General features: G+C 41.9%; 1 protein-coding gene across 1 annotated transcript; it reads left to right on the top strand.

The window, feature by feature from the left end:
• The first annotated feature begins 13,726 nt into the window (after positions 1-13,726).
• lrrc4.2 (leucine rich repeat containing 4.2) lies at positions 13,727-19,003 on the top strand. Its single transcript, XM_032524529.1, has 2 exons — positions 13,727-15,190; positions 15,349-19,003. The coding sequence occupies exon 2, from the start codon at positions 15,470-15,472 to the stop codon at positions 17,462-17,464; it is 1,995 nt and encodes a 664-aa protein (XP_032380420.1). The 5' UTR covers positions 13,727-15,190; positions 15,349-15,469; the 3' UTR covers positions 17,465-19,003.
• Positions 19,004-19,507: the final 504 nt, after the last annotated feature.

Raw genomic sequence — 19,507 nt, 5'->3', positions numbered from 1 at the left:
TTGTGTGGTGTGTTGTTGTGTGTGTGTGTGTGTGTGTGTGTGTGTGTGTGGTGTGTGGTGTGTGTGTGTGTGTGTGTGTGTGTGTGTGTGTGTGTGTGTGTGTGTGTGTGTGTGTGTGTGTGTGGTGTGGTGTGGTGGTGTGTGTGTGTGTGTGGTGTGTGTGTGTGTGTGTGTTGTGTTAGTGTGTAGTGTTAGTGTTAGTGTTAGTGTAGTGTTAGTGTTAGTGTTAGTGTTATGCGGCGTTAGATGCCCTTAGCGCCAGGGTGCTTGTAGATAAATGGCCGATTGGTATTGACTTCAATTTAGAAAATGCTGCCCTACACCTTTCTCCTTACAAAACCCCTGTGGCACCTGGGGGGAAATCCAGAACTGCTGTGCCAAAGGAAATGTATTACTGAGGGTCACAAGCTCCAGTTTAGGGGATTTACTGTACAACACACACACACACACACACACACACACACACACACACACGCACACACAGCAGAGAGGCCCTGCTACACTTGTCATGACAAACCCTATGATCTGTTTTGAGAACACACTGCTCATGCTGTCACTGCTGAGATACGGCAGTGACAGAGCGACTTAGTGTGACAACGGGTGACTGAAGGCAGGCTACAGGCAAATATGTCACAGCTAGTTTAAGCTTCACATCACATCCCTATACATGGTTTAGTTTGGTTTGTTGTTTACAAGCTCAGGCATATTTGGCAGTGGCCCATACCTAAATGGATGAAAAGTAATAGGTTGAGATTTCGCCTTGACAGAGTTCATAAGCCAAACCTGTACTTAGACCTCAAGAGGCAGAATAGAGCTTGCTGTGTGGCTAGCTACTCTACAGAGGCAGCACAAACTGGGTGTTCATATTGAGAATTTTATTATCATATTCAGAAGCAGACAGACACTTCCTCCTCAATCTGATGTCAGCGGGGAATAGTGTCTCCCACTGCCCAAATTGAATCTGAACACACACACACACACACAACACACACACACACACACACACACACACACACACACACACACACACACACACACACACACACTCAAACACACACACTCAAACACACACACTCAAACACACAGCATCACTTCACGAGACATCAAACATTGACAAAGTCCCTTTTTAGTGCTGCCTGTTGGCACAGTAACTCCGGGCTAGCGAAGTCACACGCTGGCAGAATATTAATAACAGCAAGCCAATCACAGCTCGCATGGGGGAAAGTTATTTGCATATGAGAGGTGAGGGAGACCATCCAACACACTGCCTTCATACATCTCCAGCATAGGGGGGGTGTGTATTTGTGTGCACATTTGAGTTTATGCTGGCAACATTTTTCTCTGTGACTCATTTCTAAAAGTGGTATTATTCTTCCTTTTTTTTGGCCGTTTAAATACCATAGGAACGGACCAACTTTACTTTCTTCAAATCAGTACAAATATTTCCAGTTGAGTACATAGGGCTGTTTAATCTTTTATGGCAAATAGATTTAATTCCCCGGTTCTGCATGGCAAGCAAGAGCTTTGGGTTTGGGGTTGTGACCCAGTGTACAAGCTTTACTTCTGAGTGTTGTTGAGTGTGCCTTAGGACGTGGTTTACCAGACTTTTAAAATCTGAATGAGCAACACTTGACTCATCCCTTCCTGTGGGCTCTACCATTACACAGTACAGCAGATAATGACCAAGATCACCTGTGGTAATCAAGTTGCAGGTTTTTGTAACCTTTTTTGCATCTAATGCCACATAAAAACACAACACCCCCACCCACACAACACACACACACACACACACACACACACACACACACACACACACACACACACACACACACACACACACACACCACGCACATGTGTGATGGAGGTCATCGAATTGCAAACAATGAGAGCTCTGTCCAAAAATGCACTTTTTGCTCATGGGAAGTAAGGATGGGCACGTTTTATTTCAACCTCACATAATCAATCACAGCACTAATGGGATACACAAATATAATTAACTGGGTTTGAGCATCCAGACGTGACAACAAAAATAGATAAATACCGCAACCTGTTGAAGACTAATTTCCTGAGGGGCATTATTTATTTATTTTCCACAGAAGCGTGCGGCTCTGATTAATTGTGTTTACTGTCATAATCACCGTTATCAGCGCTCCTCGCATCCCTGACATTACCTAATACCTTTTTTAAACAAAGGCCCCATATACAGTGGGTACGGAAAGTATTCAGACCCCTTTAAATTTTTCACTCTTTGTTTCATTGCAGCCATTTTCCAAAAATCAAAAAAGTTCATTTTATTTCTCAGTAATGTACACTCAGCACCCCATCTTGGACAGAAAAAAACAGAAATGTAGAAATTTTTGCAAATTTATTAAAAAAGAAAAACTGAAATATCACATGGTCATAAGTATTCAGACCCTTTGCCGTGACCCTCATATGTAACTCAGGTGCTGTCTATTTCTTCTGATCATCCTTGAGATGGTTCTACACCTTCATTGGAGTCCAGCTGTGTTTGATTATACTGATTGGACTTGATTAGGAAAGCCACACACCTGTCTATATAAGACCTTACAGCTCACAGTGCATGTCAGAGCAAATGACAATCATGAGGTCAAAGGAACTGCCTGAAGAGCTCAGAGACAGAATTGTGGCAAGGCACAGATCTGGTCAAGGTTACAAAAAAATTTCTGCTGCACTTAAGGTTCCTAAGAGCACAGTGGCCTCCATAATCCTCAAATGGAAGACGTTTGGGACGACCAGAACCCTTCCTAGAGCTGGCCGTCCGGCCAAACTGAGCTATCGGGGGAGAAGAGCCTTGGTGAGAGAGGCAAAGAAGAACCCAATGGTCACTGTGGCTGAGCTCCAGAGATGCAGTCGGGAGATGGGAGAAAGTTGTAGTAAGTCAACCATCACTGCAGCAATCCACCAGTCGGGGCTTTATGGCAGAGTGGCCCGACGGAAGCCTCTCCTCAGTGCAAGACACATGAAAGCCCGCATGGAGTTTGCTAAAAAACACCTGAAGGACTCCAAGATGGTGATAAATAAAATCCTCTGGTCTGATGAGACCAAGATAGAACTTTTTGGCCTTAATTCTAAGCGGTATGTGTGGAGAAAACCAGGCACTGCTCATCACCTGTCCAATACAGTCTCAACAGTGAAGCATGGTGGTGGCAGCATCATGCTGTGGGGGTGTTTTTCAGCTGCAGGGACAGGACGACTGGTTGCAATCGAGGGAAAGATGAATGCGGCCAAGTACAGGGATATCCTGGACGAAAACCTTTCCAGAGTGCTCTGGACCTCAGACTGGGCCGAAGGTTTACCTTCCAACAAGACAATGACCCTAAGCACACCGCTAAAATAACGAAGGAGTGGCTTCACAACAACTCCGTGGCTGTTCTGAATGGCCCAGCCAGAGCCCTGACTTAAACCCAATTGAGCATCTCTGGAGAGACCTGAAAATGACTGTCCACCAACGTTTACCATCCAACCTGACAGAACTGGAGAGGATCTGCAAGGAGGAATGGCAGAGGATACCCAAATCCAGATGTGAAAAACTTGTTGCATCTTTCCCAAAACGACTCATGGCTGTATTAGATCAAAAGGGTGCTTCTACTAAATACTGAACAAAGGGTCTGAATACTTATGACCATGTGATATTTCAGTTTTTGTTTTTTAATAAATATGCAAAAATTTCTAAATTTCTGTTTTTTTCTGTCAAGATGGGTTGCTGAGTGTACATTACTGAGAAATAAAATGAACTTTTTTGATTTTTGGAAAAAGGCTGCAATGAAACAAAGAGTGAAAAATTTAAAGGGGTCTGAATACTTTCCGTACCCACTGTACAAGCAATGTAACATACTGTTAATGGTATTTATTGAAAGCAATGGAACAATAGTGTATTGATAAGGATTTTTAGCAATACAAATAAAATCATGTAAACAGTGGCCATTCTTTACTCAATGGACAACAATTGTTCTATGACAAGCATGTAATTACTAACACTGAATGCTGTTCATCTCATGTATCTGTCTGGTTTCCACCTAATGTGCAGACTCCCCCCTGTGTGAGCATCATGGGATTAGGATCTGACCCCATTCACTGGCCGTTTGTGTCCCAACTATCAAATACCTACTGTGTTCTCAGCTGAGGGAAATCAATAAAATCCATTGAGCTGCCTTGATTTCAATTAAGAGCTGTTTGTCAGAGAAGATCTGACTTCTGGGTGATGGATTTTATAAAACAAAATGGTCAGCTGTTAGAGGGTAAGGGAGATTAGCAAAACAACATGGAACACAGCATGGGTTTTTATTGACAAATGCATCCTTTTGCATTGCCAAAGTTCCATTATGTCCGACTTGCACTTAAAGGTGCACTATGAGTGGCTTCACCGCAATTTCATTTTTGTCTCAAATTGTAGGGATCTCTCCTTGATCCGCTAGCTGCCTGCCCCCCTGAATACATTGTGAAAAGGCCCGGTCTAGAAGCCCGGTCACAGGGGGCGTAAATGTCAAACAAACACTAGGGGAAAAGGCTGTGCACCAAAATACAACAAACCACAATCAATCCAATCACCAACAAGATAGTTGGGGGAGGGGGTTAGTGACAGGTTAGTTAGTCACGACAGTTACGGAAACATGAGGGGAGGGGAGATCTTTCTCTGTTTTGTTTGGTATTTACTTGGAACATCAACAGAAGTGACGTCAGGCAGGAACCCATAGTGCACCTTTTAATACTTTTTGTATAAAATCTGTGTTCTGTCTCATTTTGAAAAACAATATGTATTTCACTATCATGTCACAAGAGTTTAAGCAAGATGTTTTCATAAGTTGCTTGGCTGCATCAGAGGAATACCCATTCACACTTCTGCAATTTTCATTGAGTGTACACAATATTGATAATTCAGTCCCTCCAGGATTTTGCGGACTTTTTTTTGATATTGTTGTTTTTTGTATAGTTCTTTAAAAAATAAAAAAAGGAAACTTGTTTTGGGGAGAATAAGACTACTCTAGGCTGAGTTTTCCTAGGACCTTACCAAAAAGGCTCAGGATGCTGCAAATGTTGGTGTAATATGAAAATAGCTGGTGGATTTAAGACAAAAACATTATAATTTATTGAATGAATCAAATTTGAACATATGTGTCAATGGCTTGTTGATCTTTACATTGTTGTTGTTCACTAACCTGGGCTGGGACACATTCATACGATTTAACTTATCATTGCACTTACAATAACTAGCGTAGCTGTCCTCAATTTAGGTCATCCTGTACGTCTTAGCTTCAATTTTTTTGTGTGTGTGTGTGTGTGTGTGTGTGTGTGTGTGTGTGTGTGGTGTGTGTGTGTGTGTGTGTGTGTGTGTGTGTGTGTGTGTGTGTGTGTGTGTGTGTGTGTGTGTGTGTGTGTGTGTGTGTGTGTGTGTGTGTGTGGTGTGTGTGTGTGTGTGGTGTGTGTGTGTGTGTGGTGTGTGGTGCATCAATCACGGGGGAAACTCAGCAACCGCGCCCGCTGCAGAGAGCCAACACGATTGAAACAGCAGCTGCTCCAGCAACTTCATAGTGAAAAAAACCTTTCACAGAGTACAGTGATATTAAATTGTGTACAGGTTGGCAGTCTGAAATGTGAGATGTTCGAGTCACACACGTGTCGTTAAACAAGGAAATCAACATGGCCATGTACGTTTGACGTCAACCCATTCTCACTCCCACTTGGCCATTGGCTCTCAGAGTCACATACTGATACAAAGTCTGGCACGTTTTACTGTCAAACCACCTATAAATATTATTTGGATGTTTATTATAAAGTTGCAACTAATTGGGTTGACAAATCATTTGGTAATCATTAATAAATTAATTTAATGTATAAAAATGTATGTGTGCAACAATAAACTGTTACAATAATAAAATATAGCATTAGTAAATCAATAATCGTAATTTAACAGTAAATTAACTATTCAACTTTAGTAATAGTTTACTTAACTATTAAGTTACCATTTATTAATGATGGCCATGAAGTGTTACAGTTTCCTCATTGTAAAATATATTTTGAAATCGTTTACGGGTTAATGGCATTTACAAAGGTTTTTGTAAATTTTAAATTTGAGTTTGTAAATGTGTTGCTGTTTTAAAGAATTTTTATACTAAATGTGAAACAAGTGTTAGTTACTGGGTTTGTAGAAAGAGGCCGTTGAATGAAAAAAAAACCATTGAGAAAATAACACCTTTTTTGGATTAACTTTGCACGGACATCACAGTAGAGTGCAATGTACTGTATAGAGTTTCAGTTAAAATTATAATTTTTTTTAAAATGTATGCTTCACATTTGAAAAGCTACTGTAACAACTGTTTTCCTGCAAACTAAAGTTATTTGTAACTTCAGTGAAATTAGAAAGTGTTTCCCTTTAACGTCACAGCCTTTAATGCATTTCCATTACTATACAGTTTATATTCCAAAGTCAAATTCAAAGTATCGATATTGAAATTGGTTTGCAGCCAGGACTCATACCCAAAATACAAAAATGCTGGACAACGACAACATTGTTTAAAGAGTGGTTTAGTAGAAAGTTCTTCAGCTTCCAGGGCATAATACAAAATAAGCAATTTGTGCAAATGAGCATGCTGTGCAATTTTCAATCTACGGACAAAGGTTTGACGCTATCTACCATTTAACATGTGAATGGCTGCAGGAACAAAGAAAATCTTATATATCTTGTTCCTCATAACCGGCCCTCTAAATCAATGACCTGAGGACAACCATTGAAACTCCACCGTAGAGGGTGATCTTGGCAGAAGAGAAGAGAGTTAGCCTTCCTAAGCACCTGCCTGTTCTATAGGTCTGTAAGATGGGCTTGACTCCTCCCTGGATTTTTATTTTAGTCAAGTTCCCATACAGAGCAACAATACAGAACATTAAAACTGATTCAATAAATCTGTAAGAAAGAATCATCTCAAAAATAAAAAATAAAATATTATTTATTATATTTGACAGTATAAATACAATACCTGAAGACAAACTAATTATCACTACCTCAAATGAGGAGAAAGGCATGCACACTCATTCTCCCTCTGCAACAGGATGTTTAACAAGTCATACTCTGGACAGCTCCTAGTGCTGAAATGAAGTGTAACAAAAACCTACCGGATAAGATCCTTTTTCTTCTGGCCTTTTTTCTGTGGGGTCATAAAGTATGAATACAACAACTGTAGCTCTTTTACCCTGGGGGCCCTGAGGCCATTTTTACAGTTTAATTTCCGTCTGGATTTATTTTATAAAAAAGCTTGTAAAACATCAACCCTGTTGTCTACAGTCAAGATATGAACATCATTTTTTTTAGGACAAACTGGGTTATTGGAATATTTGGGTTGCAGTGAGGTCACTTGCATGTTAAAAATGGTTGTAGGGCCTTAAAGATAAATAAATAAATAAATAAATAAATTAATCTTCCAGATATGTATTGATATCACAGACATATAGGTAAAACCTAAGCCATTTTCCATTCTAAAACACTTTTCATATGTCTTGGGAGTCACACTGTGAAGAAATAATCATAACTTATACAGTTGACAAAATACATGCATTTTTTCCAAAAAAGTCAAGACGTTTTGCTCTCATGACATTTACTTATGCCAATAATAACGTCATATTTATTGATATTACACCCACAGCAATGTTATACAAACAAATATGTGTCTAAATAGTGCACCATTTGGCCTTACATAGAGTATATAGGCATTTTTGTCCCCTCTGGCCTTCCATACAAGAGGGGTGCCTTATATGGGCATGTACTTCCTGAAACAATAGACGGGAGAGACAGAGCAGAGATGGAGGAGCGAGCCAGCGGCAGAAATGAGCCAAAACGCGATGAATTATGGACATAAAGTGAATCAATCTTGGATATAACAGTATGGATTTAAAGCCCAAAGAGGCTGAAGTTCCAAGCTGGATGGATAGAAAATCCCCTGTAGAGGCTAGAAAGAACGGGGAAAAGACCGCTGTAAACGCGAAAACGTCAGGATTTAAACTAAACCAAAAGTGAGTAAATCGCTTGTATGGTTCAAAAGTTATTAAACTATGAATCGGAGGTACTTTTTTACTCGTGGGCGAGTGTCTTGGGCTCAGAGGGTTAAAATAAAGTCATTTATCTGTAAAAAAACGATGAAACCAGAAAATGATGAACCTTTGAATAACCCAGTTGATTTACAAATCAAGCCAACTTGAAGTAAAAGCATACCATATTGATTTAGTTAGACTCTCCAGGATTTTTTTTGATTGGTTCGCAAATTCAACCAATCATCGTGACTTAGGTGCGACTCCTAATTTTGACCAATCACCGCAACCTTTTAGCACATTTGTTTGATAAACGATCAAAGTGGGAGTGTTTGGGCTGACGTCACACGTACGTGGCCATATTCATTTCATGTTTAACGAGACGTGGGCGACTCGAACATCTCACATTTACCAACAAAACAAAACTACGAAAGACCGTGCACATGTCAGAATGTCCTGCCAACCTGTATACAACATGTATAACCTTTTTAACAGATGTCGCTGAAAGCTGATAGGGTTTCATTCCTGTCGGCTCTCTGTAGCGGGCGGGGCTGCTGAGTATCCCCTGCAACTGACTCACACACACACACACACACTGGATGCAGGAAAAAAAGGTAGATGAGACGTACCGGATGACCTAAATTAAGGACAGCTATGTTTGTTATTGTAAGTCCAATGATAAGTTAAAGTCCAATAAGTACTTTATCAAACCGTATGAATGTGTGTCCCAGGCCAATTTTTTTTTTTGTCTTAAATCCACCAGCCATTTTCATATTTTTACATTTGCAGCATCTTGAGCCTTTTTGGTACGGTTACTAGGAAAATTCAGCCTAGAGTAGCTTTATTCTCCCCAAAACAAGTTTTCTTTTCATTTTTAAAGAACTATACAAAAAAAAACTTTTATTGCAATTTTTCTACAAAAGCTCCTGCAACATCAGGCATTTTGGGCCGCAACAATCTAAAAAAAGTCAACAAAATCCTGGAGGGACTGGTTAATACATAGTTTAAATCAAATTTATTTCCACAGAGATCTGTAATTTTCAATGCCAACAGTAAGGGTTTTGTTATAAAAAGGGGCAGAAAACTTAGTTAGATAAACACTTCTCTGTCCATTACTGTCCTCATGATCCATCTTTTATTGACATAGTTTTAATTTGTAGTTATCTTTACCAGTAGCCTCAACTTACAGGAGACCTAAGGAATCACCAAACATGTTAGATACTACCACATCTGTCAGAGCTTTATGTCTGTCTCCAAACTCCTGTTATACATATGCTCAGCAGCATGGGTGATCATTATGTTACAGTGGTAGTTCTAGTTTCAGCTGCTAGCAGTAGCATTATGAATGTCTTGAAGTCTTGACCCTCACAGCTTAACAGCATGTGTGTTTGGCCCATGGCCTCAGGTTCATCTAGCCATGCCTGTCACAAGTCTTCACACTCACCTCAGGAAGAATTTTCTTTCTTTGCCTCAGAAGGAACTTGTCCTTATGGCGACACAGAATAAATAAATATAACACACACTGTTTTGCCTGTAGCCTCCCCTCCTGCCTTCTGACAAAGTTTACAAATAGAAATAAATATATGTTGATATCCTGCTTTCTCCAGCATGGTTCCTCTTTGAATGGTGTCGGATCACTGAGTGAGTTCAGCCCACAGTGAGGAAATCTGTATATCCTGGTGTGAGTCAACTCTCCTCAGACTGTGGGTCGATGGTGCTGACTGAGCCAGGACAGCTAATAAATCACCTCCTGCCGTCCTAAAATGGCGGGGTTGTGATTGGGGAGGGAAGGGAGCCATGAGCGAGGGTTAATGAATACAGGCCACATTGATCTGCTACCACTGGTCTCCTCGCTCTCTCTTACCCTCCACTCCTATATTCTAAGGCCAAATGCTGCTCCAGCACTTTGCTGACCTGCCACACTAAGCACAGGCTGAGTAGCAAAGAACCCACAGGGGCCAGGAGACATCGAACAGTAGCTAAGGCAAGGTAGTGGCTGATGCCAGCAGCTAATTAGATCCATCAGTTCTAACTCCAGAACGAGGTGAAGCTGAATTGGTTAAACAGTCACTAACAGTAACTAAACAATGGATGTTGTTTCGTCTGCCCTGTAGCTGAATAGCGTGCTATTAGCATTCACAACAGTTGGGGATTGTAATGTGACTGTGGCAATGCTAGCTTTAGCTGCTGGCAGTAGCATTATTAGTCTCAGCATCTCAAGAGTCTTGGCCTTATGAATATGTCTCCAGCTTTTAACACTCACTAACTTAAGTAGAAACGGTTGCTACCAGTGATTACGTTGTTTCAGAACTTAGCGATAAGAGGAAGCAGTGTCAGAAAAAGCAAAGTAGAATGTGTAAATTACGGGTCATCTTCTGTAAGAGCAGTACACTTATGAAGCAACTATCGCTACAGACGACCGGTAGCATAGCTTGAATCCTGAGTGATATTAACAGTCCACAGCGGCTAATTGGGTCTCAGACACACACAACACACACACACACACACACACACACACACACACACACACACACACACACACACACACACACACACACGTAGATTTAAGTTCCTGCAACATTCAATTTCCCCTCTAACCCTGATGCAGCTTTAGGGCAGGATGTCACTCGCTCAGTATTGAGCTGACTGTAGTAATGTCACTGTTGTCTCACTCTTTCCAACACCACGTTGCTTTTGGTTCACCCCCTCCATTCCAGTGTGGTATTGACCCACACCCTCCAAAGATTGTAAACACACTCTCAACCCCTCAGCAGTACAGAGCCTTCAATGTCTTGGCATTTTTAAGTTTGAAGTTATACAGCTTGTTGCAAAGGGGCACAGGGTTTGGGCCTCATTCAGTGTCCCGTATTAAGGGCTTGATCCCCTGTATTCACATATTCAGACTACATCATAACAGGTCCACAATGAGAATATGCTTCAGATATGTATGCCCAGAAGTGATTGGACAGTACAGTTCATAGTTCCACATTTGATCTGATTAAATCCATTAACCTTTGTACTGAAGTTAACAAAGGCACTCATTAAGTGGCTCGGATGGTTGAAATATACTGGTATTATTTTTTTGTGCTATGTTGCTCATTTTGGTAACAATTAAAATTATGTCAGATTACAGTAAATAAAGCATTTTCCTTGGACATGTTTATATCCATTGAGCAGTTCTGTAGTTTCTTACAGTTTATTTTTTTGTCTCAAAGATATTAAGACATCTTTGTAGACTTTTTTGTAGATGGTGTTGACACATGATGGTATTCTACATTAACAGAATAATAATGTCATATGTTTGTAGTCTTGATAAAATAAAGTGGGAGTAAGTACTATGGTGAGCTAAATTGTCAGTGGAAAACGGAAGTCTCTGACCACTGATTTTCCTGATGTTGACACTGTTTTTATTTACAATTTAATTTGAAAGAACCAAACACAGAAATTAGCTAAACGGATAACTCAGCTCATAATATATGACATTGGAAGACACATTCAAGATTTATTAATGTTGTGGAATTGACACACTGTAACCCAAGATGCTATATCATTCTATGCAGTAATTCCATAAAACCCCTTATGATTTACCACACACTATTTATTAATTTTCACATGGCAATAAATTCTCTCCCAAAACCTCATTCCACACATTCAAAGGGAGAACTGGAATACAGAGGCTATGGCTTGAATGAATTCATGGAAACAGAAACAAAGATGGAGGTGAAAAGAGGGAGAGACAGCCATAAAGACAGCAGGGGGAAAGTAAAATTCAGTGTGAACTGATTTTAGTCAGCCCCCCCTAAAAGCTTTTAAAACGCCCCTCAAAAAGGCTATCAAATTTTCTGAAATCCCGTGCACCACCTAGTAAAGTTATCTCCCCCCCCCACCAGCTTCCCTCCCCTTTTTCCTTCTTTCCCACCCCTTACACCTAAAGAACTTTGGAAAAAGAATAGGTACTGAGCTGTAAGCCCTTTTTCAAAAAACTTTTTTGTTTTTTGGCATGTAATCTCTCAAAACACATTTTTTTGTTTTTTCAGTCTTTGTATTTCATCTGTTATTTCAGCCTTTTCAAAGTCCTCCTTTGATGCAGAGAAGAAACAGTGAGATATAGGTACATTTTTACTCATTCTCTTTTTTGAAAAACAATGGGGATTTTCCAAAAAAAAGAAAAGGGCACGAAGGTCATTCTGCAGTCTTCATTAATTCAAAGCCATGACCCCTCAATTTGAGTTTTGCAAATAAAACAATAAGAATAAAAGGGAATATAGCCACACATCCAGAAGATAATACTGAGCATTATCACAAGTTCAGGTTGATATAATGCATATTTATGTTAACACAAACACAGGATCATACAGGATTATTACTCATGCTTTACTTCTGTAAACTGTTAGTTGTGTTCATTGAAATTAGCTTCAGTATCACTCCATCCTCTTTATGGTCCAATGTGGACATGGAGGATGGCTTTTTCTATACCATCTTTAGTGGGATGCAAATATCAATCATGCCCTTTTTATTTCTTGAATTGGAATTAAAATGAGAATGTAAATTGAAAGAGAATTGTATGTATATTGTATGCACATTATTTTTCCTTTTCTTTCTATAGACCACAACCCCAATAGCACATATACATGACATGAGAGTGGAGGAGGAGAGGGAGAGAATGTGGTCATTAACCAAATACAGAGAGGGAGACTCCTTCTACATTCAAATGAAACTTAATCCAACATTGTCTACACTCCTCCCATCTCTCCTACTCCTTAGCCTTACTCCTTATCCTCTTTTTTTGCCTTTCCGTGCCATTTCACTGAGAAGGCTACTACGCAACGTGTTCCCTCATTTGCTTCCCTCGTCCTTTACTATCCATATTTATCTCATTCCCTTCTTACTTCTATAGGCTCCTTCCCCTATTTCACCAAGGACGTGGATATATCTCCTCCTACCCGGCTCCATCTCTCTCCCCCACTTTCTTGGTAAGTCTCTTTTCCTCTATCTTTCTGTCTTTCTCTATCATCTTTCTAAGAGATAACTATGTGTAAGCTCTTTCATCTTTCTCCTCCCTGAAGAGAAGACTGCCCAGCAGACACAGAGAAGCAGAGTCAGCATTTCAGTCCTCTATGATGTCACAGACCCACGACCCCCCCCATTTTCAAAACACTCACACTCACATACACATAACAAACAGAAAAAATAAGCAAAACAGATACAATAAAAAAAAAACTGTCTGGTTGTCCCTTATGGTAATAATGCAATAGGGAAACACTCACCAAACTGTGCCTTACAAGAGGTGAGGAATAGCAGCAAGCTGCATCTCCTCTGGAAAACACTGGCGTACTGCTGCGCTCACGAGACACAAAACCACTCTGGAACTAGAATAGAAAGTCTGACCTCTTGTCTTTGTATGATACATTGGAATGGGAAGCTTTCCAATTTAATAATAGGTTGGGGGAGATAGACAGTAAGACAGAGGGGTGGATTGGCACAGGTAAAGTGATCTTTAGAGTAAGAGTAAAGAAAGACTGAGGGACAAAACAAGTGAAAAACAGACAGAAAGAAAGAGAGTAAGAGAGGAGAAGTTAGTTACAGTGAAGGGGAGGGAAAAGGAGGGATAAGGAAGGAGGGGAGGTTGAATGTGTTAATACACAGGAACACTGCATCAAACCAATGCACTGCTCTGAGGCTGGCTGAGCAGCTGAGAGGAGTGCGTCAGCAGTACATTCACGTTCCCACTGAAGGACAAAGGGAGGGGGCAGCGAGCATCTTAGCTGCCTGCAACACCGACACGGAGGGGGGGAATAGAGAAAAGAGATAGATTGGAGAATAAACAAGAAGAGGAGATGTGGATTAGAATGCTGCTCCTGCTGCTTCTGTGACGGTGGGCTGCCTGTTTGAGTGCTTGCGTTCCTCCTCCTCTCCATCTCTCTCACACTCTCTCCTTCGCGCACTCTATCTTTCTCTTGCTCTTGATCTGTCAGTGGTTCTCCCTCCTCTCTCAATTTCTCTCTTTCTGCCTCTCTTTCCCTGTCTCTCTCTCTCTCTCTCTCTCTCTCTCTCTCTCTCTCTCTCTCTGTGTTCTACTCTGGCTACTGCAGTAGTCCACCAGCCAGCCGCAAGTCTGACAGCCACACACATGGCTAACTGACACAACTTACTACCTCAGCCCTGGAGAAAAACTAACAAATAAGCAAGCAGAAGAACACTGCAGAAGACAGCCCAGGGGACAAACAGCGAGTGGAGAGAAGAATCCTCAATACCTGTGTCTGTTTTTGGATACCGATAGGGAGACCACTTCCACACACATTCTCCCAGCGTCATCCTCTCTCTTTTCTCATTTCAGAAGAGGACAAGAGTGCTCTCTCTCTTCCGACAGCCTTTTGCGAAGCTTCAACAGTGCAGCGCATCCCCTTCTCCACCCCCCACCCAGCGCCACCATCTCTCCCACCACCCCCAACCCCCCTTCCCCCCAGGAGGAATAGACGGATTACTGCTAACTGTGCACACGGCAGCCTGCAGCTGCTCTGACCAGGGCCAGCCCAACGTTGGGAGGAAGCAAAACGAACAAGGAGGAGGAGAAGAGAGGGGGGATGACTGTGCCGGGAGTTCTTTAGCCTTTTTCTGTCTCTCAGTCTCTGTCACAACAGGGCTAATCAGCGACCGACTAGCCCTTGGCAAAGTCACAGTGAGGGAGGTCTCTCCACTAAACAGGCGACCAGCCGACGAGCCAACACATGTATCAGGAGCCGACAAAACTGGGGATTTTCATATATTTAAGTTTGTCACTTCTTCTCTCCTCCTCTGTCGTGTTACACTGCGTTATGGATCATTGTGATTTATCCATAGTGGAGGTGCATGTTGGAGTCTGCAGCTTGGCGGGGGGCAGTTAGTGGGGGCAGAAGGGATCCAGGCACCTGCCAAGCCTTCATGGCCTTACCTCTGCCTGGAAGTGCTTTTCATGCTGCTTTTAGTCTTTAATACCAGGAGCCATTTTGTACCCTTGGCTAATAGAGGGCCACCTCACTTTTTCAAAGAAGGAAAACAAGAAAACGTTAATCTGATGTCTTTCCATGGAAGGGAATTATAAATGATCAAGGTGCATGACTGTTGCTTTTAACATTTGGAAAGAGGCAAAAAGGATCACTTCCAAACTAATGAGGTACGTCACTGATTCTGTTATTCAACCTTTTTCTTACATTGCTGCACTGCTTTTCCTCTGCTACTTCTCTTGCATTAATCTCTCTCGCTCTGTCTCCCTCTCGGCCCCTCTTTTTTCCCTTCTCTCTCTCACACACACACACATACATTTTGATGTAGCATCTCCCTGCACTGTCGATGGAACTTGGGAGCCTTGAGTTGCTCCAGCCAGGCTAGGGTGGTCTGTCCTCTGGTGTGTGCCGTCTCCCCCCACCATGCAGAATAATGAGCCCTCCACACCATGAGTCCTTTGGGCCAGGTTAGTGTGCAGCCTACCTGGAATGCAGCCCTGCTCGCCTTGCTCTCCCTCATGGTGCCTGCTCTCAGTATGTGCCAGTCCACAGGCCCTGCGTTGGGCTCGGCTAATCCACAGAACTGTCCAGGTGTGTGCTCCTGCACTAACCAGCTCAGCAAGGTGGTGTGTACCCGCCGAGGCTTGGTTAGGGTTCCCCCAAACATCCCTGCCAACACCAGGTACCTGAACCTGATGGAAAACAGCATAGAGACTATACAGGCAGATACCTTCAGGCACCTGCATCACCTGGAGGTACTGCAGCTGGGCAGAAATGCTATCAGACAGATTGAAGTGGGAGCCTTCAACGGCCTGACCAGCCTCAATACACTAGAGCTGTTCGACAACAGACTGACAGTCATACCCAGTGGAGCTTTTGAGTACCTGTCAAAGTTGAGAGAGTTGTGGCTTAGAAACAACCCCATTGAGAGCATCCCCTCCTATGCCTTCAACCGCGTCCCCTCCCTGATGAGACTGGACTTGGGAGAACTAAGAAAGTTAGAGTATATCTCTGATGGGGCATTTGAGGGCCTTCAAAACCTCAAGTATCTCAACTTGGGCATGTGCAACCTGAGGGAGTTTCCTCATCTTTCACAACTGACAGGATTGGAGGAGCTTGAAATATCAGAGAATCTTTTTCCTGAACTGAAGCCTGGGGCATTCCGTGGGTTTAAAAATCTACGTAAACTGTGGATTATGAACTCTGCCATCACTACCATTGAGAGGAATGCATTTGATGACATCACAGCTTTGGTGGAGCTGAATTTAGCCCATAATAACTTGTCGTCCCTCCCCCATAACCTCTTCACACCTCTACAGTACCTGGTGGAGCTACACCTGCACCACAACCCTTGGCGATGTGACTGTGATGTAGTGTGGCTCTCCTGGTGGCTAAGAGAATACATTCCCACGAATTCCACCTGCTGTGGGCGCTGCCACACACCGACCCACATGAGAGGACGGTACCTGGTGGAAGTTGATCAGACCACCTTTCAGTGTTCAGCACCGTTCATACTTGATGCTCCAAGAGATCTGAACATCTCGGCCGCGAGGGTGGCAGAACTGAAGTGTCGCACAGCTGCCATGAGCTCAGTTCGATGGCTTCTCCCCAATGGGACTGTGTTGACCCATGGCTCGGCTCACCCACGGATATCTGTCCTTAATGATGGGACGCTCAACTTCTCCAATGTTCTCCCTTCAGACACAGGAGTCTACACCTGCATGGTGAGCAACATGGCTGGAAATTCCAATGCCTCGGCCTACCTTAACGTCAGCAATGCTGAACTTAACACATCTAATCTGTCCTATTTTACCACCGTAACAGTGGAAGTTTTGGAGCCCACAGTGGAGGAGACCCCTAAACCCAAGCCTACTGTCCCTGCCTCGCCCTCTGTCTTTCAGCCTGTCTTTATCTCCACACCTACTGTGCTGTTCCAAAACACTCAAACTCCAAGGCAGGTGTCGATCCCCACTGCCAGAGTCCCTAATCTGCCAGCCGCCAGCCTGGACGAGGTGATGAAAACCACCAAAATCATCATAGGCTGTTTTGTTGCTGTTACCTTGCTGGCAGCTGCCATGTTGATAGGATTCTATAAGTTGCGTAAGCGGCATCAACAGAGAAGCACGGTGGCAGCAGCCAGGACCATAGAAATCATACAGATGGAGGAAGAAGTTCCTCCTGTCCCACCACCCACCTCCGGATCTAGTGGCTCTGATGACACAGTGTTGGTACTGCCTACATTAGTGGAACACAACAGCAACACCTTTAAGCCTGGGTTTGTGTCCTCCTCGTCCCGCCAAGGGGGCTACGGAGCCCACTGGACCCAGAACAACTCTCTTCATCGCTCAGTCAGACAGCATCACAGCCACATCAGCACCATTGCTGATCCCTACGTCATTAAGACTACTCACGGCAAGGAGAAGGTTCAAGAGACCCAAATCTGAGCAATGCTCCCTCTGGATCTATCTCTGACTCTGTTCCAGCCTCTCCTCTCCATGTATCTGCTCACCAGTTCATGCAATAGAATGCACAAAGAACAAAACGGTAACTTTCTTTTGTACAGAAGTGCAAAACAGAGACAGTTTTTTGTTTCTTGTACATGCCTATACATAAGTATATAAATATGAAGAAAAAAAATACAAATATATATATATATATAAATGAAACTACCGTTGGGCAGTGGTGAGACAGGCAGATTATATTAGAAAAGAAAGTAATTTGAAACTATTTTCTAATAACTGGTGACTTTTATTTAAAAAGAAAATGATACTGAATTGCTTTTGGGATTGATAATAGAAGATGGTACTGTCTACTGTAAGAAAAGAGGCATTTTCTTTGTTTTTTGACCATATTTAGGATGCAGTTACAACAACTCTTTATACAGGCACCAGTTTCTAAATACAGCCCCAAATGTAAGCTCCAGTTTTTATTGTGCCAAATATTATATGCAATAAAATGGTATCTCCAGACTTAGAAACACAAAAAGACACACAAGCAAAATCTAGATAGATAGAATCATTTGTCCAAGGATAGCAGCGTAATGGCACAGATAGAATGTGCTGTTCAGTAGCTATCAGCCAAATGCTTTTGGACTGCAGTGAATTTCTGCAGCTAAGGTTTAAGCCCTCTGTTCGCTGGAGCTAAGCTGCGTTTATTTGACATTGCCAGTGCTTCTTAGTTGTAACGTATCTAAACATGTTTATTTAGTGTGCACAAGATTCCCCACTGGTTTAACTGGTAAAGATGAAGTGCAGGCTAATAACTGTTGTTGCAAATACTTTGTTCCGTTATTGGTTGCATTTTGTGTTATTTCTTTTCCCTTAGGTTTTGACATGCTTCTTAATGGCTTGTGTAGTGTTTAGGGCTAATTTAATAATGCATTACAGCAGTTGCCTGACTTGTCTCTGCAAGGGCTCATTCCGATGCTAATTTTTTCAAAGGAACAGACGTGGTGCAGTGATACAGAGCTTTGCTGACCGTTCCGCTTTTGGAGGAAAAAAAACAGAGGATTGAAGTGAAACAAAAATGAATGTCTGAAACTGGGGCTTTTCCATGGACTACATTGAAACATGACTTTCTTTTTCTTTTAACAGTTTATTTTGAGCAACCCTATTTTTATGGAGAGACAAAGGAGGCTATGAAAAATAAAAACCTTTGGTTTGTATTTCTCTAATCAGAAACACTTTCATCTGATGTTTTCTTCTTCTCTCTGAATATATTTCCATTTGTGTGTACGTTGTTTAATCGTAAAGGCTGGAGGTATTATTGTAAATCGTGTCCGCCCCCCATCTTACGGTCCTATGCATTTACTTAGTGTCTGCATGAATGGGTCTTTAAGTAACTGGTGTACAATGCTGCATTATACCCCACAGTGGGGCTCTATGCAGGTCAGATAGGCTGTTGGTCTTTGATGCCTCAGCTTAGTTCTTAACATTGATTTCTCAGTGACTGTGAAGGGGGGAAAATACATGTATCCCACAGTTCTACAGTTTGTGGGTTTCTTTTTCTTACATGCTCACCTGCAGGTTGTAGTTCCTATCAAAATCCTACATTTATCAACTGAAAGTGTGTGTGTGTATATATATATATATATATATATATATAATATATATATATATATATATATACATACACACCATGCTATGAGGTATAAGGCTGTACTAAATACATATTTGAATACAATCTAATTATTACTTTACAAGGGAAAATTAGACTGATCTATTTTTTCCAGATTCTGTATGTGTCAGTGCATTTTTGAACTATCTGAATTATCTTGACGTCATGCAGTTAAAAGGCCAGCTACCATGAATTAGTGTGCCGAGTCTCTGTGGTGACTGAAATGCCTTACCTATGACTTTATACTGTTGCCCTTCATACAACCACTCACTACTCCTTCTTTTGTACTAATTTAGATGATTGATATTCATGCAAGTTATTAGTCATTTAAAAGGTGTATATTGCTGCTGAGGCTATTTGGGGATACAGAG

Source organism: Etheostoma spectabile, chromosome 8 (genome assembly GCF_008692095.1).
Source record: "Etheostoma spectabile isolate EspeVRDwgs_2016 chromosome 8, UIUC_Espe_1.0, whole genome shotgun sequence".
NCBI lineage: Eukaryota > Metazoa > Chordata > Actinopteri > Perciformes > Percidae > Etheostoma > Etheostoma spectabile.
This window is presented reverse-complemented; position numbering and strand designations above follow the sequence as displayed.